The following is a 23869-nucleotide window of genomic DNA, read 5'->3' as shown; positions in this document are numbered from 1 at the left end:
GACTGTCTTACTGCTCTGAGGTGTTTTATCTACTATATAACTTTTGGATTTCTGCAGTTTTCAATTTATCAGTCAATCCCTATCTCACTATTCTGTTACCCTAATTAGAAAAGCATTAAAGTAAGTTCCTATGACAGTAAGACATTCTCCTACTTTTTTCAGTAGTCTAGGATATTCCTGGCTCTTATCCCTTTCATGTATATTTTAGAAATACCTTGATTGAAATTCAAAAAAACCCCACAAACCATTTTATTATTTTTGAGAGATTTTATTAGTTTTATGAATCAATGTTGAGAAAATTGACGTCTTTCTGTGTATTCATTATATCTATGTTCGTGCCTTTCCTCAGTAATGGGTTCTTTTTTTTTTTTTCCTGGAAGTCTTGGAGCACAAACTACTTCAAAAGTGTTCTTACTTTTAGGATTTTTTTCTTAATTTTGTATGAAACCTTTTGTAGCCTTCAGAGAAAATATCCATGGAAAGTATATTTTTAGACTTTGCCTGTTGAAGTACCATCTTTTTATAATGCAGAGAGAGTGTGTAAATTCTGCTTCAAAACAGGTTTTCCTGGGTTTTTTAAGAATGAGAATTTTCTGACTTTTTTCCATTCATTGTCTTTTGGTTTCAAGTGTTGATGTTGAAGAGTTGATGTCAGTTTATTTTCTGATTCTTTGGGATCTTTTTCTCTTTATAGCTTTCAGGAATTACTCTCTTTTTATATGGTTTTCTGATACTATGATCTCCACTCCCCACTCTGCAACCCTGTTTGCTGGACTTATTTCTTTCAGTGCAGAGGCTCATGTCTTTCACTTCTGTGGCATTTTCTTCTATTATTTATTAGACAGTTTCTGCCCCTGTCCCCAATAGCTCTTGTCATTCATGGTTTTGAGACCTCTGTTTCTAAATTCAGTGGATACTTAATATCCTACTTGACTTCTCAGGAGCTCTTGGTACATACCCCTGACCATTCTTTCCTTTTTAAAGCCTTCTACTGGCTTTTATTTTCCCATTTCTCCTGTGTCTTCGCCTTTCCAGGCTCCTCTGCTAGCTCTTTTGCTAAAGGATATTTAAGTGTTGAATTTCTGAGGATTTGAGTATATCATTTTTGTTTTCTTTCTTTCTTTCTTTCTTTCTTTCTTTCTTTCTTTCTTTCTTTCTTTCTTTCTTTCTTTCTCCCTTCTCACTCCCCTTCTCCCCTTCTAACTCTAGGTGGTCTGGAACTCCCTGTGTTAATGGGGCTGGCTTTAAATTTACAGCAACCCTATGTTTCTGCCTTCTGAGATGTGTACACCTCAAGTTCTCTTTTCTTCTTTGCTTATGAGAACTTATTTTTACCCATTCTTTTTTTTTTTTTTTTGGTTTTTCAAGACAGGGTTTCTCTGTAGCTTTGGAGCCTGTCCTGGAACTCCCTTTGTAGACCAGGCTGGCCTCGAACTCACAGAGATCCACCTGCCTCTGTCTCCCGAGTGCTGGGATTAAAGGCGTGCGCCACCACCGCCCGGCCCCATTCTTTAATTATCACTTAAAGATAATTTATGTCTGTGCTCAAAGATTGCTCCTGAAATTTAGATCCATACATCAAGCTGTCCAGTAGCCATGTCTTTTTTTTTTTTTTTTCAAAACAGGTCTTGCTTTATAGCCATGGTTGGCCTTGAACTGGCAATGTAGTCTAGGCTCCTTAGCCTCCTGAATGCTGGGATTGTAGACTTGGTGATGTAATATATGTGATTGGCAGTAATTTATAAGTAAGTTGATGTCTAACATATTTTGAACAGAGTCCAGAATATGAGTTCTTTATTGTTGGTCCCTAGTTTATTTCTGTGGTCTGTTTGGTATTTACTATCTGGGGCTACCACTTGCATAGACCTACAAGTTTTCTCTTGTTAAGATGGGGGCAATATATTTTACCATTTCTTCCAGCAAGTTCTGGGATTACTGGCATAGAATTTCTAGAGTTACTATTTTTAATTTCATTTTTTAATTAGCTTACAAAGTAGCAGGTTTCCCTATGGCATTTTATAAACACTTAGATTTGACCGACTCCCTGCCAACCTTCCTCTTTTGCACATTTTTTTTTTCCTTGGTTTTTCGAGACAGGGTTTCTCTGTAGCTTTGGTGTCAGTCCCAGAACTAGCTCTTGTAGACCAGGCTGGCCTCGAACTCCCAGAGATCCGCCTGCCTCTGCCTCCCGAGTGCTGGGATTAAAGGCGTGTGCCACCACCGCCCGGCTTCTTTTGCACATTCTTGCACCTTCATCTTCCCTTTTCCCCTTCTACTTTAGCAACTGGTTGTTTACTAACACCAAAACTTGTGTACATTTTAATTTTAATTAATTACCTGATTAATTTGTGTATGTGTTTGTGTGTGTGTGTGTAGGTCCTTATGCCACAGGACCTGTGAGGAGGTCAAATGACAGCTCTTAGGAGTTGATTCTCCTTGAGATCAAACTCCAGTTGTCAGGCCTCGCTACCTGCTGAGACATCTGGCTGGTCCAAAAACTTGTAAGTTATTCTTAATAAACATGTCTTGACACACACACATACTCTCTTTTCCCTCTAATTTTTTAGTCAGAACAGCTCTGTCTTACATATACTCTTCTGAATCTTTTTGATATGTTTTGGGCTTGATATAAATGTATTCTTTTGAGTAAGTCTGTATTTTTGATATAATGAATGTGATTCATTTATGTTTAGTAGTCATTTGATCTTTTTTCTATAGTATTAAAATTTTTGAAATGCCACCGTTTACAGTTTATTCTTTGGTTGGTAGTCATTTGGATTGTTTTTACGTTTTGTATATTAATAGTAAGATCAATCCATGTATATATGTTTTATTCATGTATGCACATATATGCAATTTTGCCTATTATGGGACTTGTGTGTTAGGGTGTAAGTACACAAGTGTGCAGAGATTCAAGGAGTGATTACACTCTACAGGCAAAGTCAGAGATCTCTTAGTTGAACTCTGAGCTTGCTGGTTGAGCTAGTCTGGCTAGCCAGCTTGCTCCAGGGGTCTTGTATACCCTTTCCTAAAGCTGGAATTATAGACAGGCCATTTTGCCCACATGAAATGGTGTTTGGGGGATTTGAAATCAGATCTCCATGCTTCTGGTAAGCTCTCTAACCACTGAGCCATCTCCTCAGAAAGGAGGTCTCTGTAGTCCGGACTAGCATAGAATTTGTAGCCCAGGTTGCCCTTGACTTTGTGGTCTTCTGTCTCTGATTCTCACATGTTGAGAGTGCAGGCTTAGGCCACCTAGCCTGGCATCGTCAGTAATCTTGTGTAGTTTTTTTGGTGTATACCTTCATTCATTTCTGTTGAATGTGTACTTAGCAATGGATTTTCTTGCTTTTAGGTAGTTATGACAATTTGCACTCCCAACAGGAGTATACTGTGGAAATATTTTAGCAAAGTTTTTGATTATTATAACTGAATATCATAAACTGCGGAGTATAAAGAATGGAGGCTTATTTGGCTTGTTTTTATTTATTTATTTATTTATTTATTTATTAATTTATTTAAGATTTCTGCCTCCTCCCCACGCTTATTTGGCTTGTGATCCTGGAGTTAGAATTATCCAAGAGCTTGGCACGTCTGTTCAACATCTGGTGAAAGCCTTCTTTTATGTCAAGAACCATCACATGGAGACAGTAAATATGTCAACATTTGCCTAATAGCCTAACTATTTCTCCAGTCATCCGTTAACCCATCAGTGTACTCTGGTTATGGAAGCAGGTGCTGACTGCAGTGTGTACAAGGGAGCTTCTTAGATAGACAGAATGGCCTTCATGACCCTGTTGTCACCCTACAGTCCCACCTTCAAACACCATTAATGTGTAAATCTGGGGATTGAGTTTCTAGCATAGGAAGTTTGCAGGGAATATGTTCAGACTTTCCCAGGCTGTCCTGTGTCCTTAGGCTTAAGATGATAAAACTCAGACAGTAAAATGCTTGCAAGGACTGGACTACAGTCTCTGAGAACCCATGTCAAACAACTGGGCACACTGTGATCCCAGTGCTGGCAAGGAGCAGCAGACAGATCAACAGTGCCTGAGGGACATCAGTGAGGTTGTCTGCTTGTCTCCACCTACAGACACATGCATTTATGTACCCATACTCACTTATGGGTACACACACACACACATACACACACACAGATAGACACATCCCTTTACCCAGATTTTTCATAAGTCAGTAAGAGAAACTTTTTTTTTTTTTTTTGGCCAAGGTGTTTGGGTGTAAGGTGCTGCTGCTGCTATTTAAAAGTTGTATCTTCATTATAAAAATTGGTGTTGTTATATGTTAAAATGGGAGTGGAAAGGTTTTTATTTTTCCAATTCAGAATACATCCCCCCCCAACCCCAGAAATGTTTTTTCAGTGTAGTCTTGACTTTCCAGGAACTCACTATGTAGACCATGCTGGTCTTGAACTGAGAGATCTGCCTGTCTGTGTCTCCTGAGTGCTGGGATTAAAGGGGAGGGCCACCACCCCCTGGCTTCAAAACAAATTTTTAATAGTTAATACTAATCTGAACCCTGTTGAATTTATTTTCTTTCCTAAAACTCTATTTTAGAAGGTTTTAAGTTAATAATTTATTTCAAGATTATGGAAAGAAAAAATGTCAAAAGCAGAACAGCTTGCTTTCTACCCCTCCATTTTCTTATTCGATTTCTGCTTTTCTATGTGGATATAATTAATTACTCAGTGAACATACAAGGAGTAAAACATATTTAGCCTTTTCTTCTTTTAATCTATAAGATAATCAGCTTTGCCAGTTTATTCTTGTATTGACTCGCGTGTCTTTGTAATATGGTTTTCATCAGGACCATCAACCTACAAATAACTACACAGACACTTATTAATTATGAAAGCTCAGTCTTAGCTTAGGCTTGTCCCACTAGCTCTTATAACTTAAGTTAACCCATACTTTTGATTAATTTGCGTTCTACCACGTGGCTTTTACCTTCCCAATTCTAGGTGTTTGACTCATTCCTCCTGTGCCTTGATTTTCTCCCTCTCTTCTCTCTCCCTGGAAGTCCCATCTGTCTCTTCTGCCTAGCTATTGGCCGTTCAGCTTTTTATTACCAATCATAGTAACACATCTTCACACAGTGTACCGATATCCCACAACATGTCTTCCTATAAATTAGTGGGGGAATGTTGGTAAGAATGCTTTTTTTTTTTTTTTTTTTTGGTTTTTTGAGACAGGGTTTCTCTGTGGTTTTGGAGCCTGTCCTGGAACTAGCTCTTGTAGACCAGGCTGGTCTCGAACTCACAGAGATCCGCCTGCCTCTGCCTCCCGAGTGCTGGGATTATAGGCGTACGCCACCACCGCCCAGCAAGAATGCCTTTTTTTTTGTGTGGAAAAATATTTGAATCAGTTCTTCCTCTCTTTTCACATTCTTCCTTCTCCCCATCTCTCTTCTCTCCCTCTAACTTTCCCTTCCTCTCTAACTTCTTTCTTCCCTCCATTGCTTCTCTTTTCTCTTGCTTTTTTTTTTAACATTATGGCTTGAAAAATGTGGACCATACATTTTATTTCTCTATGTATGTTGTCATTTTTACAGTTTTAAAGAAATATACTAGAAACCAATATAACTTGTTTTAGTTTTATTTGTAAATTTCCTGTTGATGTTTTGTATAATGTGAGATTTATAAAGTAATTTAAAAATTTAAAGGTCTGACTATATATAGTTAATTAGTATTTATTGACAAGTAATGACTAATTTATTTCAAAATAGCCTGCCAAAATTTTATAAAGGATGACTGAAAAGTAATAGACCATATCTAATTTTGTATCTTTAAATTGGCTTGAAAGAGCCTTTAGATTTGTTGGCCCTTTTTTCTAGTCTATGATTTGATGGCTATGAAGTTTTACCTTTCCTTTTCAGTGAGACCAGCTCCTTTTCCTATGTTGATTGGCCATTTGCATTTCTTCCCAGAAGTGCTGAGTTCTTTCTATTTCTCACAGGTTTACGGGAGTCATTGTTATGTGTTGTATGTTGTCTACACATTTCCTTTGCCTCTGGGTTGTCTATTCTCTTTAACATGCTTTTTTTTTTTTTTGAAATAGACATTTACATTTTTAATGCTCAATCTGCTAACTTTTTTTCTATATACTAATGCTTCTGTATGGAGAAATTCCTCCCAACCTAATACAATGAAAATGTCCTTTTATTGTTTTCTTCAAATTAGTAGTGTAGCCTTCTTCACTAGGTGTATATTTAAACGTGTTGATTTTTGTTCCTAGTGTGAGGTGGGAATCCAGATTCACTTTTTCTGTGTAGACACACTGTTATCACAGCATGGTTTTTGTGTAGCTCACCCTCTCCTTTTTTCACATTGTTTTAATCATGCATCACATGTCTGTCTGCGTAAGGTTCATTTCTATGACATTCATTATTTCTTTCTGATAAATTCCTAGTAAGAGAAAACTTTTATGATAAGATGATTATTAATGCTTACTACAGAATTACTTTTGAAAAGTTCTATACATTATTTACATTTTCCCAAGATTTTTTCCTTTCTTTTTCTCTTTGAGATAGGCTCTTGTGAAGTAGCTGAGGCTGATCTTAAACTTGCAGTCCTTGTGAGTGCTGCGGTTATAGTTATGGACTCTTTCCTGGCTTTTTTCTATTTTTTTATTGTGGTAAAATATATATAATAGTTACCACCCCCCCTTTCAGTATTAGACACAGATTTTGTTTGTTTGTTTGTTTTGTTTTGCAGGGGCGATGTGGGGTGAATTTTGAGACAGAATCTTGCTACATAGCCCAGTCTGGCATGGATCTTCCTGTGTATCACAGGCTAGTCTTGCCCTCTTAGTCTTCCTTCCTCCACCTACCTAATGCTGGGATTATAGGCATGCATCACTACTATTCCTGGTACACCTTGACTGTTTTTTTTATGTACTGTTACCTGAGATTAAATCTGACAAAAATGTTCAACCACTACTACCACCTGGCTCTCTTCCTCTTGTGAAGCTAACACTCTACCCATTAAATAATGACTTCCTATCCTTTTTACAGTTCTTGGCAGCCATTATTTTACCTTCTTTATGATTTTGATTACTGTATTTGCATCTTATAGTATTTATCATTTTGTGGTTGGCTTGTTTCATTTGCCTTGTCCTTTGGTTCAGCTATTTGTAGCTTATCAGCATCTCTACTTTTTAAAAAGCTGAATAATGTTCCTTTGCTTATCTTCACCATATTTCTCTTAGCCATCCCTTTGTTGATGGGATTTTAGGTCATTTCTGCATTTTAGCTATTGTAAATAAAGCTTGTATGAGCATAGTGTATCATTACCTCTTTGAAACCCATGGAGATGTTGGACCAAATGTAATCTCATTTTAACCTTTTTGAGAAACTTCTATTTCCCACAGTGGCCATGCAATCTTACATTCCTCCCAACTGTGCCCAGTGGTTCAGCTTTCTCCTCTTCTTTGCCAATATTGTTTCTTTTAAAGGGTAACCACTCTAATGAATGAGGTAATATTTTATTGTAGTTTCTATTTGCATTTTTTCTAATGATTAGTGGTGCTTAGCATCTATCATATACTTATGGGCCATTCCCTTATCTTCTTTGAAGGAATTTTGTTCTAGTCCTTTGCTTATTTCATATATATTTTATTTATATGTATATGGTTGCTGTTTGCGTGCATATGTGTTCATACATGCGTGTGGAGGCCAGAAGTCATTGTCTGGTGCATCCTTCAATTGCTTTCCACCTTACGTAAGACACAGTCTCTCGCTGAACCTGGAGCTTACAGATTTGTTTAAATCAGTGGTTCTCAACCTGCGGGTTGCAACCTCTTTTGGGAGGTCAAGTGACCTTTCACAGTGGTCACCTAAGGCCATTGGAGAACATTGATATTTACACTTTGATTCATAACAGTAGCAAAATTGCAGTTATGAAATAGCATCGAAAATAATTTTATGATGGAGGTGGTTACCATAGGAGGAAGGTCACAGCACAAGGAAAATTGAGAACCACTGGTCTAGATTGTCTGGCCAGCAAGACCCTGGGGTCATCCTGTGTCTCTCCCTCTCCAGCCTTGCAGTTACAGATCTGCAGTTACAGACTATATAGGTCCTGGGGATCTGAACTTAGGTCCTCATCCTTGCACGGCAAGCATTTTACTGTCTGAACCACTCCCCAATTCCTCCTTTGCTCATCTTGAATTATATATATATATTTTTTTTTTTGGTTTTTCGAGACAGGGTTTCTCTGTAGCTTTGGAGCCTATCCTGGAACTCCCTCTGTAGACCAGGCTGGTCTCGAACTCACAGAGATCCGCCTGCCTCTGCCTCCCGAGTGCTGGGATTAAAGGCGTGCGCCACCACCGCCCGGCTTGAATTATATTTTTGTTTTAAAAGATTTTAGTTATGTGTTCATATGGGGTATGAGCACAAAAGTGCAGATGTTTGTGGAGGCCAGAGGTGTTCAATTATTTGGAACTAAAGTTAGAGACTGTTGTGAGCTTCCTGATGTGGGTACTTGGGAACTGAACTTGTGTCTTTTGCAAGAGCAGTACATGTTCTTAACTACTGAGCAGTCGACAGTGATCTTCAAATATTAAGTATTTTGCCACATGTATTCTTAAAAAACAATTATTTTGTATTTATTTATTTTGTATGAGTATGCACGTGTGGATTTGCATGCTGTGGCACATATGTGGAGGTCAGAGGACTGCTTGTAGGAATGGAGTCTCTTTTACTATGTAGGTCCAGGGGTTCAAACTCAGGTAGTTTGTCTTGGTAGCAGGTACTTTACATGCTAAGCCATCTCTTTGGCATCCTTAATATATTATTTTCAAAGTTTTATAGTTTTAGGTCTCATATTTAGATTTTTTTATGTTTTGAATTAATTTTTATTTGTGATATTGGATAAGGTACTGTTGCCAGAGGCTGTTCATTCGTTCCCAGCTGCTCAGCCCTGAAATAATCACACAGAAACTATATTATTTGCAATACTATTTGACCAATAGCTTAAGCGTATTTTTTTAGCTAGCTTTTACATCCTAAATTTACCCATCTCCATTAATCTATGCATCACCATGAGGTCATGGCCTACTGGCAAAGTTTCAGTGGGCTCCAGCGGATGTGTCTGTCTCCTGCAGCCGCTACTCTGCCTACTCTCTCCTCCTCTATCTGCTTGGAAATCCCACCTTGCCCTATTCTGCTAAGCCATTGGCTGAAACAGCTTTATTCATTAACCAATAAAAGCCACACATATACAGAAGGACTTCCCATACCAAGGTACCAACTTAATTTTTTGCACATGGATACTAATTTTCCTAGTATGTTTATAGAAACAATTTTCTGACCTGCTGACACCCTTGTTGAAGGTCATGACCACACATGCCAAGCTTTTCTCTGAGATCCCATTTATCCGTGTCTGTCTTTATGTCTGTGCTTCATTATTTTGATTACTGCAGTTTTGTAGTAAATTTTGAAATGAGAAATTATGAATTCTTGAGGTTTGTTCTTTAAAGGTTTTGGCTATTTAGGGTTATTCGAAATTTCATATTTTATCATGACCTTTTTTATTTCTGCAGAAACCTTGAGATTTTGGTAGAGTTTACATTGAATATATAGAATGCTGTGGGCAGTATTAACATTTTAACAATTCTGATTCTACTCCATGAACATACGTGTTTCCTTTTTCTTTTCCTTTTTTTTTGTCTTCATTTCTTTTCAGTAATGTTCGGTTGTTTTCACTGTACAAGCTTTCTGTCTTTTTGATTAATTTAGAAATTTTTTTGTGTATGATGAAGTTGAAAATGTAACTAAGATCCTTAAAATTTAAAAGCATTTTTATTGAATTAATTCTAGAAGGTAATTTACGTTTGTCTTATTGTTAAGTATGTATCTTGAAACTCTTTGTAGTTTCCGTTTTCCATTTGATAGCTCTCAGTGTTGCTTTTAGCATGTTCAGGCCACTCAGAGTCAGCAGTCTGTGAAGTAAGTGGGACAGTGATGTAATCTGAGACTCGGTAGACATTTTAAATGTCCTTATGCTCTGGACAGTTGGGGTCTTACTCCTTGTTTGGGTGGTAGAAGAAAACCCTTTGCCTTTCAACCCCTAGACCCAGAGGTGGCCACATTAGCAGGATCAGTATTAGGATTAGTGAAGAGACTGAGTTCATTTTTCTTTTTATAAACTTGTTGTTTATGATTTCTTTCATATTTATCCTGGATGGGTTTTAACCTTTCTCTTTAGATTGATACCTTTGTGGGGCTGGATTCCACTTGATTTTCTTTATAGGTCTTTAAAATTTCTTTTCTCCTTTTTTAGGTTTTTTAACTTCCAGTTGAGATTCTTACTAAAATTTGCCTGTTATAAATATATTATGTAGTCTCAGAAAATGTAGACCTTGGAAATAAAATGGGATTTAAAAAAATTTCTCACCACCCAGGAAGGGTCACAGTTGTTAAAACAGTAGTGTAGGAGAGTTTAGTTTTGGCCCTCCTTCATTTAGAACATAAAATCAGTAGAGAACTCAGGTAAACTAAACTTTCCCACAGTCCTCTGTTTGTTTATGTAAAGTAGCTATGCCATATTGATATGAAAATAAAAATACAGCAACATTGAATGTCCATGGTTGATCCTTGAAACCTTTTGTCAAATGAAGTCACATTTTAAGTTAATTTTTGTTACTTATTAACTTGCTCTTATTTTTGATGAACGTTTGCTTAGTTATTTCATGAAGTCTTTATGTTGGGCCAAGTTTTATTTCCTTTAGAAAAAAACAGATACTACTTACTACTAAGGTTTAGGGTTCAGAGAATATGTTTTAGATAAAAAGATTGCAACGCAGGTCAACTTTACTACTCTGCCACTCTAGCTAGCATAGTCCATCAAATTTTATTCAATCTGTGATTGCTTTAAGATATATCATTATTTGAAGAAATAAAGTTGAGTATACTAGTACATGCCTGAATTCCTTGCACTTAGGGAACTGAGGCAGGAGGATTCTTCCAAGTTGGAGTCCAGGATGAGTGACAACCCAAGCTATACCCTATCTTCAAAATAAAAGCCAAATAAAAAGATATGCTATTTTTATTCTGGACAAAAGAAGAAAATACTAATTAAATTTTGCCAAGAATCCTGAGTATTTCATCCAAGTTGCTATTTTGTATCTGTTATCTCTGTGAATATATGAAAATTTAAATTTGACTCCTCTGAATTACATTTGAATGATCATTATTTGATGTTTGTGTTTTCCATGTACTGTCATCCTCTAATCATTAAAAACATTAGTAATGAGGCATTGTGGTCAATTGGCTGGCTGGGTGGGTGGGTGATTGGTTGGCTTTTTGATGGGATCTTGCTGCTGTATTCTAGGCTAGCCTGACAATGCCACACTGAGGTCCAGCATTTCTTAACAAGTACTCCCAAATCCTCGCTAAGATCTTGGAAGATAATAATTCTCATTTTGCACGTGATAATGCTGATGTGTAGCACAAATTCTAATTGTTCTTTAAAAAAAATCTTGGAGGTAAAAGCTGAAAGATCAGAGAAGCAGAGCAACCAACCACTCTACCAGTGCTCATACCAAAGGGGCGATCCTGTCCTCAGACTGCTGCCTCAGACTGCATGAGCTCCTGTCTCCTCCTGCCTTATATTCCCCTCTCTGCCAAGCCATATCCTCACTGTCTCCACCTCCCAAGTACTGGGATTAAAGGTGGCAGCCACCATTGCCCCACTGTTTCTCTTTTAAACTGGATCAATTTTGTGTAGCCCTGCATGGCCTTGAACTCACAGAGGTCCATCTGTCCCCCAAGAGGTGGGATTAAAGGTGTGTGCTACCACTGCCTAAACTCTAGTGTCTTAGATCTTTAGGCAAACTTTATTTGCTAAAACACAAACAAAAGATCACCACACTGATGCTCTCTTGAATGTTCCACATAATAGAAAAGTTTTAATTATGTAGGACTCACATTGCTTCTTCATGAGATCCTTAAAAAAGTTTAGAGTCTGAGAGACCAAGGAATTGTAATTATTTGACACTAAGGACACATGAATTTGTGATGCAGGAATGGCTACATGGTGACACAGTCCTGGCCAACAGCCATTATAAAATGACACTGACAAAAACATCTCCCGCTTCACCAATTTCAGAGAGTGTGTGTGTGTTCTATTTCTGTGAGGGGACACCACGGCCAGGGAAACTCTTAATAAGGAAAACATTTAATTGGGGCTGACTTAACAGATATAGAGGTTTAATTCATTATCATCATGGTGGGAAACATGGCAGGAAACGTGGCTGCACACAGGCATACATGGTGCTGGAGAAGGAGCTGTGAGTTTTATATCTGGATCCACAGACAGTAGGAAGAGAGCAACACTGGACCTGTCTTGAGCATTTGAAAATCTTAAAGCTGACCCCCAGTGACACACTTCCTCCAGCAAAGCCACACTGCCTAATAATGCCACGCCCTATGAACCTATGGGGGTGGTTTTCATTTAGACCACCACTCCTGTTTGTTTATATTCTCTGTTGAAGGGGAGGTAATAAAATATCTGGTGTTCAAAGGATTAAATAACATAGTAATAATTATAGCTAATACTTTTGAATTCTTACTATATATGTCAGCTATAGTAAATGCTTGTATGCATTTTAAGCCTAGTTAATATGTATTATCTAGTTCTCACAAACTTGCAAGGTGTAGGTAAACATCAATGGTAATGGAACTAAAACAGATTTTTTAAAAAGTTGCTGTAAGCAACACAGCTTGGAAGTGACATCGCAGTTTGTGAGCCCCTAGCAGTTGAACCAGTGCTGGGCAATGAGTACTGTCCTCCTGGCATGGAAAGCACAGAAGCATTAGTCCTTTGCATAGCAAGTGCGATTTATTTATTTTTTGAGACAGTCTTGCTTTGTAGCTCTGACTGGCTTGGAATTAACTGTGTAGACTGAACTGGCCTCAAACTAGTGTTGTTTCTCCTATCTTTGCCTTCCAACTGCTAGAATTGCAGATGAGAACTACCTCACCCAGCCTGCATAGTTAATATTTATGTTTAAGTTACTTTTTAAAAATAGTGTTTAAGAGAATGAGAAACCACAGACTGGGAGAACATAAGCTAACGGTTTGAAAACTCTTAAAACCCAATATTTAGAAATTACAAAAACCAAAACAAAACATGAACAGCTGCCTCACCAAAGAGGATATATAGAGATGTCCCACATATGTCTAAAGGGAATTATGATTTGAAGCACACCCATAAGTCTTTTGGTAATTACACAGGCAGCTCTGGGATGTGGAGCAGTATTCTCATTCATTGCTAGTAGGGATGCAAAATGACACAGCCACTTTGGAATCCAGTGTGGTGGTTTTCTGCAAAACTCAGCCAACTGTTCCAGCAGCTAGGCTGTTTGGTCTTTACTCAATAAGTTGAAAACTATCTATACTGGTGTCTTTACCCACATGGGTAATTCATAGTTTCCAAACTTGGAAACAGCATATATCATTAATTAGGTGAGAGAGTAAACAAACTGGTACTTCCTGAGTGGAAGAGTATTTAGTACTGAAAAGAAATGAACTCTCAAACCCTGAGAAGAGCTACTGGAACATTACATATATATATAACTAAATAAAAGCCAATCTGAAAAGTCTGTAATTCATTTATAAAGTAATAAAAAATTGAAATCATCACAAAAAAAGTCTGTAATTCTATGTTATTCTGGAAAAGGTTAAAAGAAAAGGTAGCAAAAGATAAGTGGTTGTCAGGGGAGATAGAGAAGAATAGCTGGGTACATAGTATTTTTAGGGCAATAAAACCTGTCTGTATGATCAAATGGTGGCTACATTTCATTACACATTTGTTAGATCCCTTAGAATGTGAAGCACCAGGACTGAACCATAATGTAAGCTGTGTGTAGAAGTGGTAGTGGTATGTTAATGTAGGCTCTTTGGTTCCAGCAAATGTGCCAGGCTGGTGTAGACTGTGAGGTGGAGCTCTGGGGGATACAAAGGAACTTTGTGCTTCTGCTCAATATTGTTTTGAACCTAAACATTTTCTTTTTTTAAAAAAATTAAAAGTAAGCATTTAAAGTGCGACAGACATTTCTGATACTTTTATTTTCAGGCCCAGAATAAAGAGACCAATGTTTTAGCTGCTGCAAAGGTGATTGACACCAAATCTGAAGAAGAACTTGAAGATTATATGGTTGAGATCGACATATTAGCATCTTGTGATCACCCAAACATAGTCAAGCTTCTAGATGCCTTCTATTACGAGAACAATCTTTGGGTACGTACTTTTTGTTCCTTTACTGGTAGCCGAAATGAGTTAATTGTACTAAAAGGTCGTGAAAACATATTTTGTACATTACCCCTTCTATTTAGTTACTTGCAAACTTGATTGAGGGTTGATCTGCTAATGAGAGTCAGTAACAAGATAACGATTCTCACTTCAATGGATGTTCAGCTTTAGTTTCAGATTATACCATTTCATACCATTGTTTGACACTGGATCTAGGTGGGAGAGATAAATTTCTAAAATATGTCTGTGTTTGTAATTTCAGTAATCTAAGTATTAAATATTTTTGAAGGATTATTTTTCTTTCTTTTTTTTTTCTTCTTGGTTTTTTGAGACGGTTTCTCTGTCAAGCCCTGACTGGCTTAGAACTCACTCTGTGAACCAGGCTTGCCTCGAACTCAGAGACCACTTGTCCTGCCTCCTGAGTGCTAAGATTAAAGGAGTGTGCCACCATTGCCCACTGACGGTTCTTTTTTCTGTGTTATTTATAATTTTTATCCTAAAGTTTTTATAAATCATGCAATACTATAAACTGTGAGAATGTTAAATTTCACATTAGGCTCAGCCTTCCTGCATGATGAAATGGTTAAAATTGTATACATTTTGTTTATTTTTAAGAAAATAGGAATAAATAGGTAAAGCAATAATATTTTAATTTTTACTTGAACTAACAGTTTTATCAAGAGCTTTTTTATAAATTAAAAAATAGTGATTTATGTGTGTGTTTTATCTGTATGTATATCTGTATACCATGTGCATTCCTGGTTCCTGTGGAGGCTGGAAGAGGATATCAGATCTGGGACTGGAGTTACAGATGGGTGTGAACTTTCATGTGGGTCTTGGGAATTGAACCTGGGTCCTCTGGAAGAGCAGTCAGTGAGTGCTTTTAACTGTTGCGTGGTCTCTCCAGCCTCTCAAGAAAGCTGACAGCTTCTTATAAAATAGAGTTTTAGATGTTTTTCTTAAAATAATGACTATCTGGCTTGAAATCAAAAGTCTGTTCTTTGAGATGTGGCTGCTGCCAGTTAGGACCTTGGTTGAGTAAGCTCATTCTCGAGCCTTTGTTTCTCTGAAGGATGAAAAAAGAATTAGCTCCCGAATTATTTTTCACTTGAAAATAAATTGTAATCAGCAAACACTTATAAAAATATTGTAGTAGCCTGGTGTGGTGATACACACCTTAATTGAAGCCCTCAGGAGGCAGAGACAGGCGGATTTCAGTGAGTTTGAGACCAGTTTGGTCTGCATAGTGAGTTCCAGAACAGCCAGTGGTATATAGAGAGATCCTGTCTCGAAAAGTAAAAACAAAAACAAAACAAAACAAAAAATTTTTTAGCAAGAGGGAAGATGTATAGAATTACACTACTTATTAAAATATTATTTTTTAAAAGTATAGTTATTATTGGTCTAATGTCTCTTAAAATAATTGTTCAGGGCTCTAGTCTGAACTATAAGAAAAACTCCTCGACATTAACAGATATGCCTTTACTTGACACTGTTGCAAAATAAAAATTTGGTTTACTATGAGGTACAATTTAATGGGAGACATAGATATAAATAGAATAATCATAGTACAAAATTATAACAGTAAAGTGAAGAAGAATGGGTACATGATGGTGATAATTGAGTTTGAATCTGTGTGTTATTTTGCTTGCCTGTCTGCCTGCTTCTCCCTTCTTTTCTCTCTCTCTCTTTTTTAAATTAAAATGGCTGGAGAGGTGGCTTAGTGCTTAAAAGCATGTACTGCTCTTGCAGAGGACCCGTTTGGTTTTAAACACCACATTAGGTAATAATGTGCTTGTAACCGTAGCTCCTGGTGACCTGACACTCTCTTCTGGCCTTCGAGAGCACTTGCACTCATGTGCACATACCACTGCAGAAGTACATGAACATTAGCATAATTAAAAATAAAATGAGTCTTTAAAATAAACCTTCTTTTTTTTTAAGTTTTTTTTATTGAAAGTTAAACAATATATTTGGTCACTTAACATTGCAATAGTTACTTGAAAGATGAAGGTAGTAAGATATTTCAGTAATAAAATCTTTTAAATGTGTAAATATTGTAATAATTGAACAACCTATATTTGGTAATTTTAGAAAAGGTTACTAAAAATTGTTATTTATAAAATTGGGCATGGTTAGGTGTGGTGAAACATACCTGTCATCAGCATTTGGGAGGTGGAGGCAGGAGGATTGCAGATTTGAATCTATCTTGTTCTAAAGGAAAACCTGACTCAAAAAAAAAAAAAAATGAAGAAAAGGAAAAGGGGAAATAGTATGTACTTCTATCATCTGCGTGTGTGCAGAAGAACATCACTTAAGACTTGTAACTGACGGCAGGGAATCCTTGTTTAGCATGACACTGTTCCTAGAGCCTAGATAAACCAGTAGCTTTTCATTTATCTGTCTTGCTAAGTTTCTGACAGTTGGTGTAATTACAGATACATGTTTTTGTTTATGTGCAGATCCTCATTGAATTTTGTGCAGGGGGAGCAGTAGATGCTGTGATGCTTGGTAAGTACTTCTGTTCCTGTGTTTGCTTCTTAGATTGTCTCAGATAGAAGGATTGTAGAAGGAGCTGCTTGTTCATCCCGGCCCCCCGCCCCCCAGAACCGAAATAACCACACAGAAACTGTATTAATTAAGTCACTCTTGGCCCATTAGCTCTAACTTCTTATTTGCTAACTCTTGCATCTTAATTTAACCCATTTTCATTAATCTGTGTATCGCCATGTGACTGTGGCTTACTGGCAAGATTCTTACCAGCGTCCATCTCAGGCTGAGGATCCATGGTGTCTCTCCGCCTCTCTTCTTCCTCCCAGTATTCAATTCTGCCTTCCCCACCTACCTAAGTTCTGCCCTATCAGGCCAAGGCAGTTTCTTTATTCATTAACCAATAGAAGCAATACATAGACAGAAGGACCTCCCACACCAAAGAATCTCAACTATATGTGTACATATGTAATATTAGAGTCTAGTGCATTAAGAAATCAATTGTATTTTAGATAAGTATAGTTCTGAGATGTAATGTTGAATATTCTATGTCAAGAAATTAATCTTTGTAGAAATTTAGCTCTTTTACAGTAAATGATCTTTGATAAGATCACAGTGGTAGACTGTACTGAAAATATTTAATTAGCTTTATGTTTTCATTGCATAAAAATACATACATGTATATATTTTTCACTTTCTCCTTATAGAACTTGAGAGACCGTTAACTGAGTCCCAAATCCAAGTAGTTTGCAAGCAGACTTTAGAAGCGTTGAGCTACTTACATGACAATAAAATCATCCACAGAGATCTAAAAGCTGGCAATATTCTTTTTACCTTAGATGGAGACATTAAGTTGGGTAAGTTATTCAAACATTTGAATTTGTGCTCTGGGATTTACTGTGGAATGTAGTGACTTGATGCTGTTTTGGCCTACACAAACATGTAAAACAGGGAGAATTACTCCCAGCTGCACTTGTATTTATTTTATTTATTTTTTTTATTTTTCGAGACAGGGTTTCTCTGTGGTTTTGGAGCCTGTCCTGGAACTAGCTCTTGTAGACCAGGCTGGTCTTGAACTCACAGAGATCCGCCTGCCTCTGCCTCCCAAGTGCTGGGATTAAAGGCGTGCGCCACCACCACCCGGCTGATTCTTTTGAGTTAATTGCAGCATACAATGTTTGGCATTTATTTTGAAGTGTATATAAGATTTTAATTTAAAGTGACAGTTTTTTTGTCACTGAGGATTTGTCATTTTTACTGTAATTTAAGATGTATCTAGATGGTGGTCAGTGTATTTGTGATAAAATGTTGGCCACTTTTTTGAAAGATGGTAGAAGGATGATGGTTAAGATTAGCATGGTAGGGGCTGGAGAGATGGCTCAGTGAGTGAAGTGCCTGCTGACATGGGGCCCTGATTTTGGTTCCCAAGAACCTGTGTAAAAGCTGGGCTTGGTGATGGATGCTTGTCACCCTAGTTCTGGCTTGCCAGAGACAGGAGGAATTCTATTGTTCCCTAGCTAGCTAGTCTTGCCAACATGGTAAGCTCCAAGTTCACTAAGACGTAATGTCTCAAAAAGTTAAGAGCAGTAGAGGAAGACACCTGACATTGACCTCTGAAGTCCATGAGCTTATATTCACAACCCCCGCCATGCACACATGAACACATGTATGTACTACACAGTACACACAAACATTAAAAAATAATTAGAATGACAGAGAAATCATTTCTCTTTCTGATGTGCTTAACTTTTAATAAGGTTGACCTTACTAAAGACTTGAAATGCTCCCTTCTCCCACTCCATTAAACACAATTTGCCATGCTTAAAAGCTGTCATTAATGTTATTGTATGATTATTTATTTCAAGCGGATTTTGGAGTATCGGCTAAAAATACCAGGACAATTCAAAGGAGGGATTCCTTTATTGGCACTCCATATTGGTAGGTATTCATTTTTATGAATCTATATTATTAGTTGGGTCTGCAGTTATTACTTTGTCCACACATATTCATTATACTGACTATAGTTTACAATAACTGTTAATTAAACATCTTAACTTTTCATTTTTCTATCTTCATAGGATGGCTCCTGAAGTAGTCATGTGTGAGACATCAAAGGACAGACCTTATGACTATAAAGCTGATGTTTGGTCCCTGGGTATTACTTTAATAGAAATGGCTGAGATAGAGCCACCTCACCATGAGTTAAATCCAATGCGAGTATTGCTAAAAATAGCAAAATCTGAGCCCCCAACATTAGCACAGCCATCAAAATGGTAAGCTCTTTTAACAAAGTTTTTAAAGAACCAAAGCTTGATATTTTGTTTTTGTTTGTTTGTTCGTTTTGTTTTGTTTTGTTTACAGGGTTTCTGTGTAGCTTTGGAGCCTGTCCTGGAACTAGCTCTTGTAGACCAGGCTGGCCTTGAACTCACAGAAATCTGCCTGCCTCTGCCTCCCAAGTGCTGGGATTAAAAGCGTGCGGCACCATTGCCCAGCTTGCTGTTCTGTTCTTTTAGTTTGCTAAGGGTAAGTTTAAGTTTGGAGATGAGGCATGAAGACTGAATGAGGAAACTGAGGTAGGTGTGTTCCCAAGATTTAAGGACCTGGGGAGGTGGCTTGGTGATTAAGAGCACTGGCACCTCTACTGCTTGTGAGGACCAGGGTTCAGTTACCAGCACCCACATGATGACTCACAGCTGGCCATACTTCCGGTCTCTTGGGAGCTTATGCCCTCTTCTGGCCTCTGTGAGTACTAGGCACACACTTGATATATAAATGGCAGGTGCTCACATCTGTACATAAAGTACAAATACAAGACTTGAGGATCATGGAAACTATTGTAAATTATTTTCCCTGTGTTAGACAGTGTGAGTGAACTGGGTCTGCGTGGAGAAGACGTTTTCTGTACTATAAACAGTCAGGCCATGTTCAGGTGATGTGCATTTGTGGAACTTAGTGTAACAATTATTGTAACATTTTGATAACTTGTAAAGATATGGCTGCCTCTCATTGATTACCTGCTGTGGAATAATCATGTACACTGTATGAATATATGTTGCTATGGTTGGTTTAATAAACAAGCTGACTGGCCAATAGCTGAACAGAATAAAGTTAGGTGGGAAAGCCAAACTGAGAATGGTGGGATGAAGGAGGGCAGAGTCAGAAGAGTTGCCACCCCAATGGAGAACAAGTCAGACACACAAAATGGGATAGTGGTAAAAGCCATGAACCTTGGGGCAACACATAGATTAATAGAAATGGGTTGAGTTGTAAGAGCTAGTTAGTTAGTAATAACCCTGAGTTATTGACCAATCATTTATAATTTATATTAAGCCTCCAAGTCAGTTGTTTGTGAAGCAGTTGTCAGTTATTTGGGAGCAAGCGGTCAGGACAGGAAAACTCTGCCTCCAATCAGCTGTGTGCCTTATTACATGTATGTCTAACATGTATTTACAGAATACTTTGCGTAAAAATCTTACTCTCATTAGTTCTCTTATCATTATACTAAATCTATACTAAGCATAATGAAGCTAAACATAATCTTCTTTTGGCGGGAGGGAGGGTTTTCAAGACAGGGTTTCTCTGTGTAGCTTTGGAGTGTGTCCTGGAACTCGCTCTGTAGACCAGGCTGGCCTCAAATTTACAGGTATCTGCCTGCCTCTTGAGTGCTGGGATTAAAGGCATACGCTACCACTGCCTGGCTACTAAGCATGATCTATTAAAGAATTTAGTTTGATTTTTTTTAATAATTATAAAGTAAAATAAAATGCCATTGTTCACATTTTATTCTTCAGGTCTTCAAATTTTAAGGACTTTTTAAAGAAGTGCTTGGAAAAGAATGTAGATGCCCGGTGGACCACAGCTCAGCTATTAGAGGTAAGATGAGGAGAGTGTGACACCAGCAGGTCAGACTGTTTTAACATTGTGTCTAAAAGAAAACCTCTGCATGCACATGTGCACTGCACATACGCGAACACTACACACGCATGCACACAAATGATATAAGGTGGTTAGATAAATTTGATTTTACTTTAAAACAGGGTCTGTTCCTTATATTTGAAATAAAAATGTGTCACATCATATTATAAGTAAATAAAATAACAAATCTTAGGGTAGTTGCTGTAAGGGTGTGTGTTGTGTAATGCCAGTATGGTAGTGTTTTAAGCTGATGTGTTTATCTAAGGAGAAGTTGTGGGGAAAATTGCCTTTCTTTGTTCAACAAGTATATCTCTATGTCCCTAAAACACTTTTCCCAGTTATTTCCTTACTCCTGTAGTTGAAGATCTTAGCCTATAACAGACTGTTAGTCAGGGTTCTCTAGAGAAATCAAATTAATAGAACTAATCTCTGTATATATAAACAGCTTTTGCTAGAGTGGTCTGACTATTCCATCAACGGTTGTCTCCTGATGGCATGTCCAAGAATCAAGTAGTTGTTCAGTCCACAAGGCTGGGTGTCTCAGCTGTCTTCAGTGTGTGCTAGAATCTCCCAGAAGTAGACTTTAATGCTAGTGAAGGAATGGGCCTGGGGTGACTTTCAGAAGTTGGTTTTCTCCTTCCACTATGTGGGTGCTGACTGAACTCAGGTCTTTAGTTTGGCAGCAAGCACCTTTACCCACAGAGCCATCTCCATTGGCCTTTTTTAGTTATTTTTAATGAAGTGATGCTTAAACTTACAACTTGCTTTAAATTTTAATTTAAAAATTATTTGTGAAACTTTTCAAACATACAGAAAAACCAAATTGTAATTTCTACTCAGCCATAATAAGTTGCTTTAATTTTTGACAAATTCCTTCAAATTACTAAAATGAGACAAAATATAGCTTCTTCAAGAGGGCTCAGTAAAGGGACCTGCAAACAAGCTTGGTAAACTGAGTTTGATCTCCACGATCCACAGAGTAGAGAAAACTGACTGCCAAAGTCTGACTCCACATGCACACTTACACACACTGAATAACTAAAAGCTAAATTGTACAAAACAAAATAAAATCCAGTTCGAATAGTCTTTACTTTTGCTCACTTTCCTCTCCCTTTTTCTTGTGTATGTTTTTCATATCCACAATTCATTTTTTGACACAGAAGGATCTATTTATGTGTTCAAATTTACAAGCATTTCAGTTGTCATTGAACATGCTTTTTTTGTGTGATTAACAGCATCCCTTTGTTACTGTTGATTCCAACAAACCAGTTCGAGAATTGATTGCTGAGGCAAAGGCTGAAGTAACAGAAGAAGTTGAAGATGGCAAAGAGGAAGATGATGATGAGGAAACAGAAAATGCTCTGGTTAGTGTCACTAAGGGTGTTTCCTTAGTAGAGTTTTAGAGATAGGTTTGAGATGTGGTTGCACATGTGTCCGAGGGGAACAAATGAGGCAGTACAAAACCTTCAGCTTTAGAAGTGAAGTGGGTAACTAAGTTTATCTTGTCACCTATTTTCATTCTCTTTATTATTGAAGATTGTCACTTTTTAAAGTTACTTTCATAATTTCAAGTTTTATAGAATATAGCAATTAAATTTTACACATGTGAGTATAGATATATAAAGCCATTTTGATGATCATCTTGTGGTCACGTTTTAATACTAATGATGTATAAAATCTTTTTTAGCCAATACCTGCAAATAAACGTGCCTCCTCTGACCTCAGTATTGCCAGCTCTGAAGAAGATAAACTTTCACAGAATGCTTGTATTTTGGAATCTGTATCAGAAAGAGTAGAACACAGTACTCCTGGTGATAAATTTAGCAGCAGAGTTGTTAATGAAAGACCTGCCATTGAGGAACCTGAGAAGGCTGTGGAGGATGTTAATGAGCATGCAGGTGATTCTACCATAGAGACGATGGCTGAACTCAGTGATCAGACAGTAGGAATCCATGAGAATGGGAGAGAGAAGAGACCCAAGCTGGAAAATCTACCTGACACAGAAGACCAACAAACTGTGGGTGTTAATTCAATTTGTGGAGGAAATGAGGGTGATAGGGTAACTTCAGAAGTTAATACTAACCATCTGAAACCAGAGGACGACAGGAGTAAAGAAAACCAGGAGATACCTGAGAATAAACTTACACAGCCTGAAGTAATTAAAGATATGCATATTCAAACAATGGACTTGGTGTCTCAAGAGACTGGAGAAACAGAGGCTGATTTTCGGGCCATTGACAATGCAGTTGGGTTGACAGAAGACACCCAAGAGAAATGGGGAGAAGATGATAAAGCTCAAAGAGTTGTGGTCAGCAAGGCAGGGACAAACGAGGCACTAGATGCTGCCGAGACGGCTGCTGAAGGCGGCAACCAGGATGTACAGAGTGCTGATGGGAAGGGCGTAGTGGAAGGAGCCCCCAAGTCAGCAGGGAAGCCCACGGAGGGCCCTGAGGCTGATGGTGCTAAGGAAAAGCCTTCTGTTCAAGAAAGAGTTGAGGAGAAGGAGCTAGGTCAACAGTCTGAAGTGTCAGACACCACACAGGCAACCATTGAGGAACCAGGGACAGATGAGGTTGAGCAAGTCAGTGAGTCACGTAGCATTGAGGAGACAGAGAGGAGTGCCTTGACTGGTGGTGCTGAGGAACCGGCTCTCGGAAGTGAAGCTGAGGCCACTGCTACTGAGGTAGAATTGGAGAGAAAAGAAACTGTACAGGAAGTGCTGGTTAAAACAGAGCCCCAAGCCCCTGCAACCTCGCAGCCCAACGAGCCTCATCCTGTCCTAATACCTAGTATCAATATTAACTCTGAAAACACAGAAAATAAAGGAGAAATGAATGCTTTCCCAAAAACTGAAACCATACTGTCACATGAGCCTGACAATGAAAAGGAAAATGACACTGACTCAGGGACTGGGTCCACTGTGGAGAACAGCAGCAGTGACTTGAATTTGTCCATCTCCAGCTTCCTAAGCAAAACGAAAGATAGTGGGTCAATGTCTCTACAAGTAAGTGTGCCTGGGGCCTTGCTTGGGTTTTGCTTTCCCATTTTGGTAATTTCTAGTTCATTGCTATCTTAAAACACTATTAAATCTGTATAATATTAACCATATGAATTCTTTTGGGATTATAAGGTAATCAAAAAGAACTGGAGAGAGAGATTCTGGGATTTATCTTTAAAGATTTTTGATAGTAC

General features: G+C 37.9%; 1 protein-coding gene across 2 annotated transcripts in view; it reads left to right on the top strand.

The window, feature by feature from the left end:
• The window catches only part of Slk (STE20 like kinase), a 53954-nt gene that overhangs the window by 5109 nt on the left and 24976 nt on the right, over window positions 1-23869 (top strand). For both annotated transcript variants that reach the window (XM_057777663.1, XM_057777662.1), the window contains exons 2-9: window positions 14096-14260; window positions 16735-16783; window positions 17470-17619; window positions 18628-18700; window positions 18841-19035; window positions 20554-20635; window positions 21913-22041; window positions 22365-23681. In XM_057777663.1, the coding sequence (XP_057633646.1) occupies window positions 14096-14260; window positions 16735-16783; window positions 17470-17619; window positions 18628-18700; window positions 18841-19035; window positions 20554-20635; window positions 21913-22041; window positions 22365-23681 (2160 nt within the window). The remainder of the gene's footprint in view (window positions 1-14095; window positions 14261-16734; window positions 16784-17469; window positions 17620-18627; window positions 18701-18840; window positions 19036-20553; window positions 20636-21912; window positions 22042-22364; window positions 23682-23869) is intronic.

Source organism: Chionomys nivalis, chromosome 8 (assembly GCF_950005125.1).
Source record: "Chionomys nivalis chromosome 8, mChiNiv1.1, whole genome shotgun sequence".
Taxonomy (NCBI): domain Eukaryota; kingdom Metazoa; phylum Chordata; class Mammalia; order Rodentia; family Cricetidae; genus Chionomys; species Chionomys nivalis.
The sequence above is the reverse complement of the archived record's forward strand: the minus strand, read 5'-3'. Positions and strand labels throughout refer to the sequence as shown.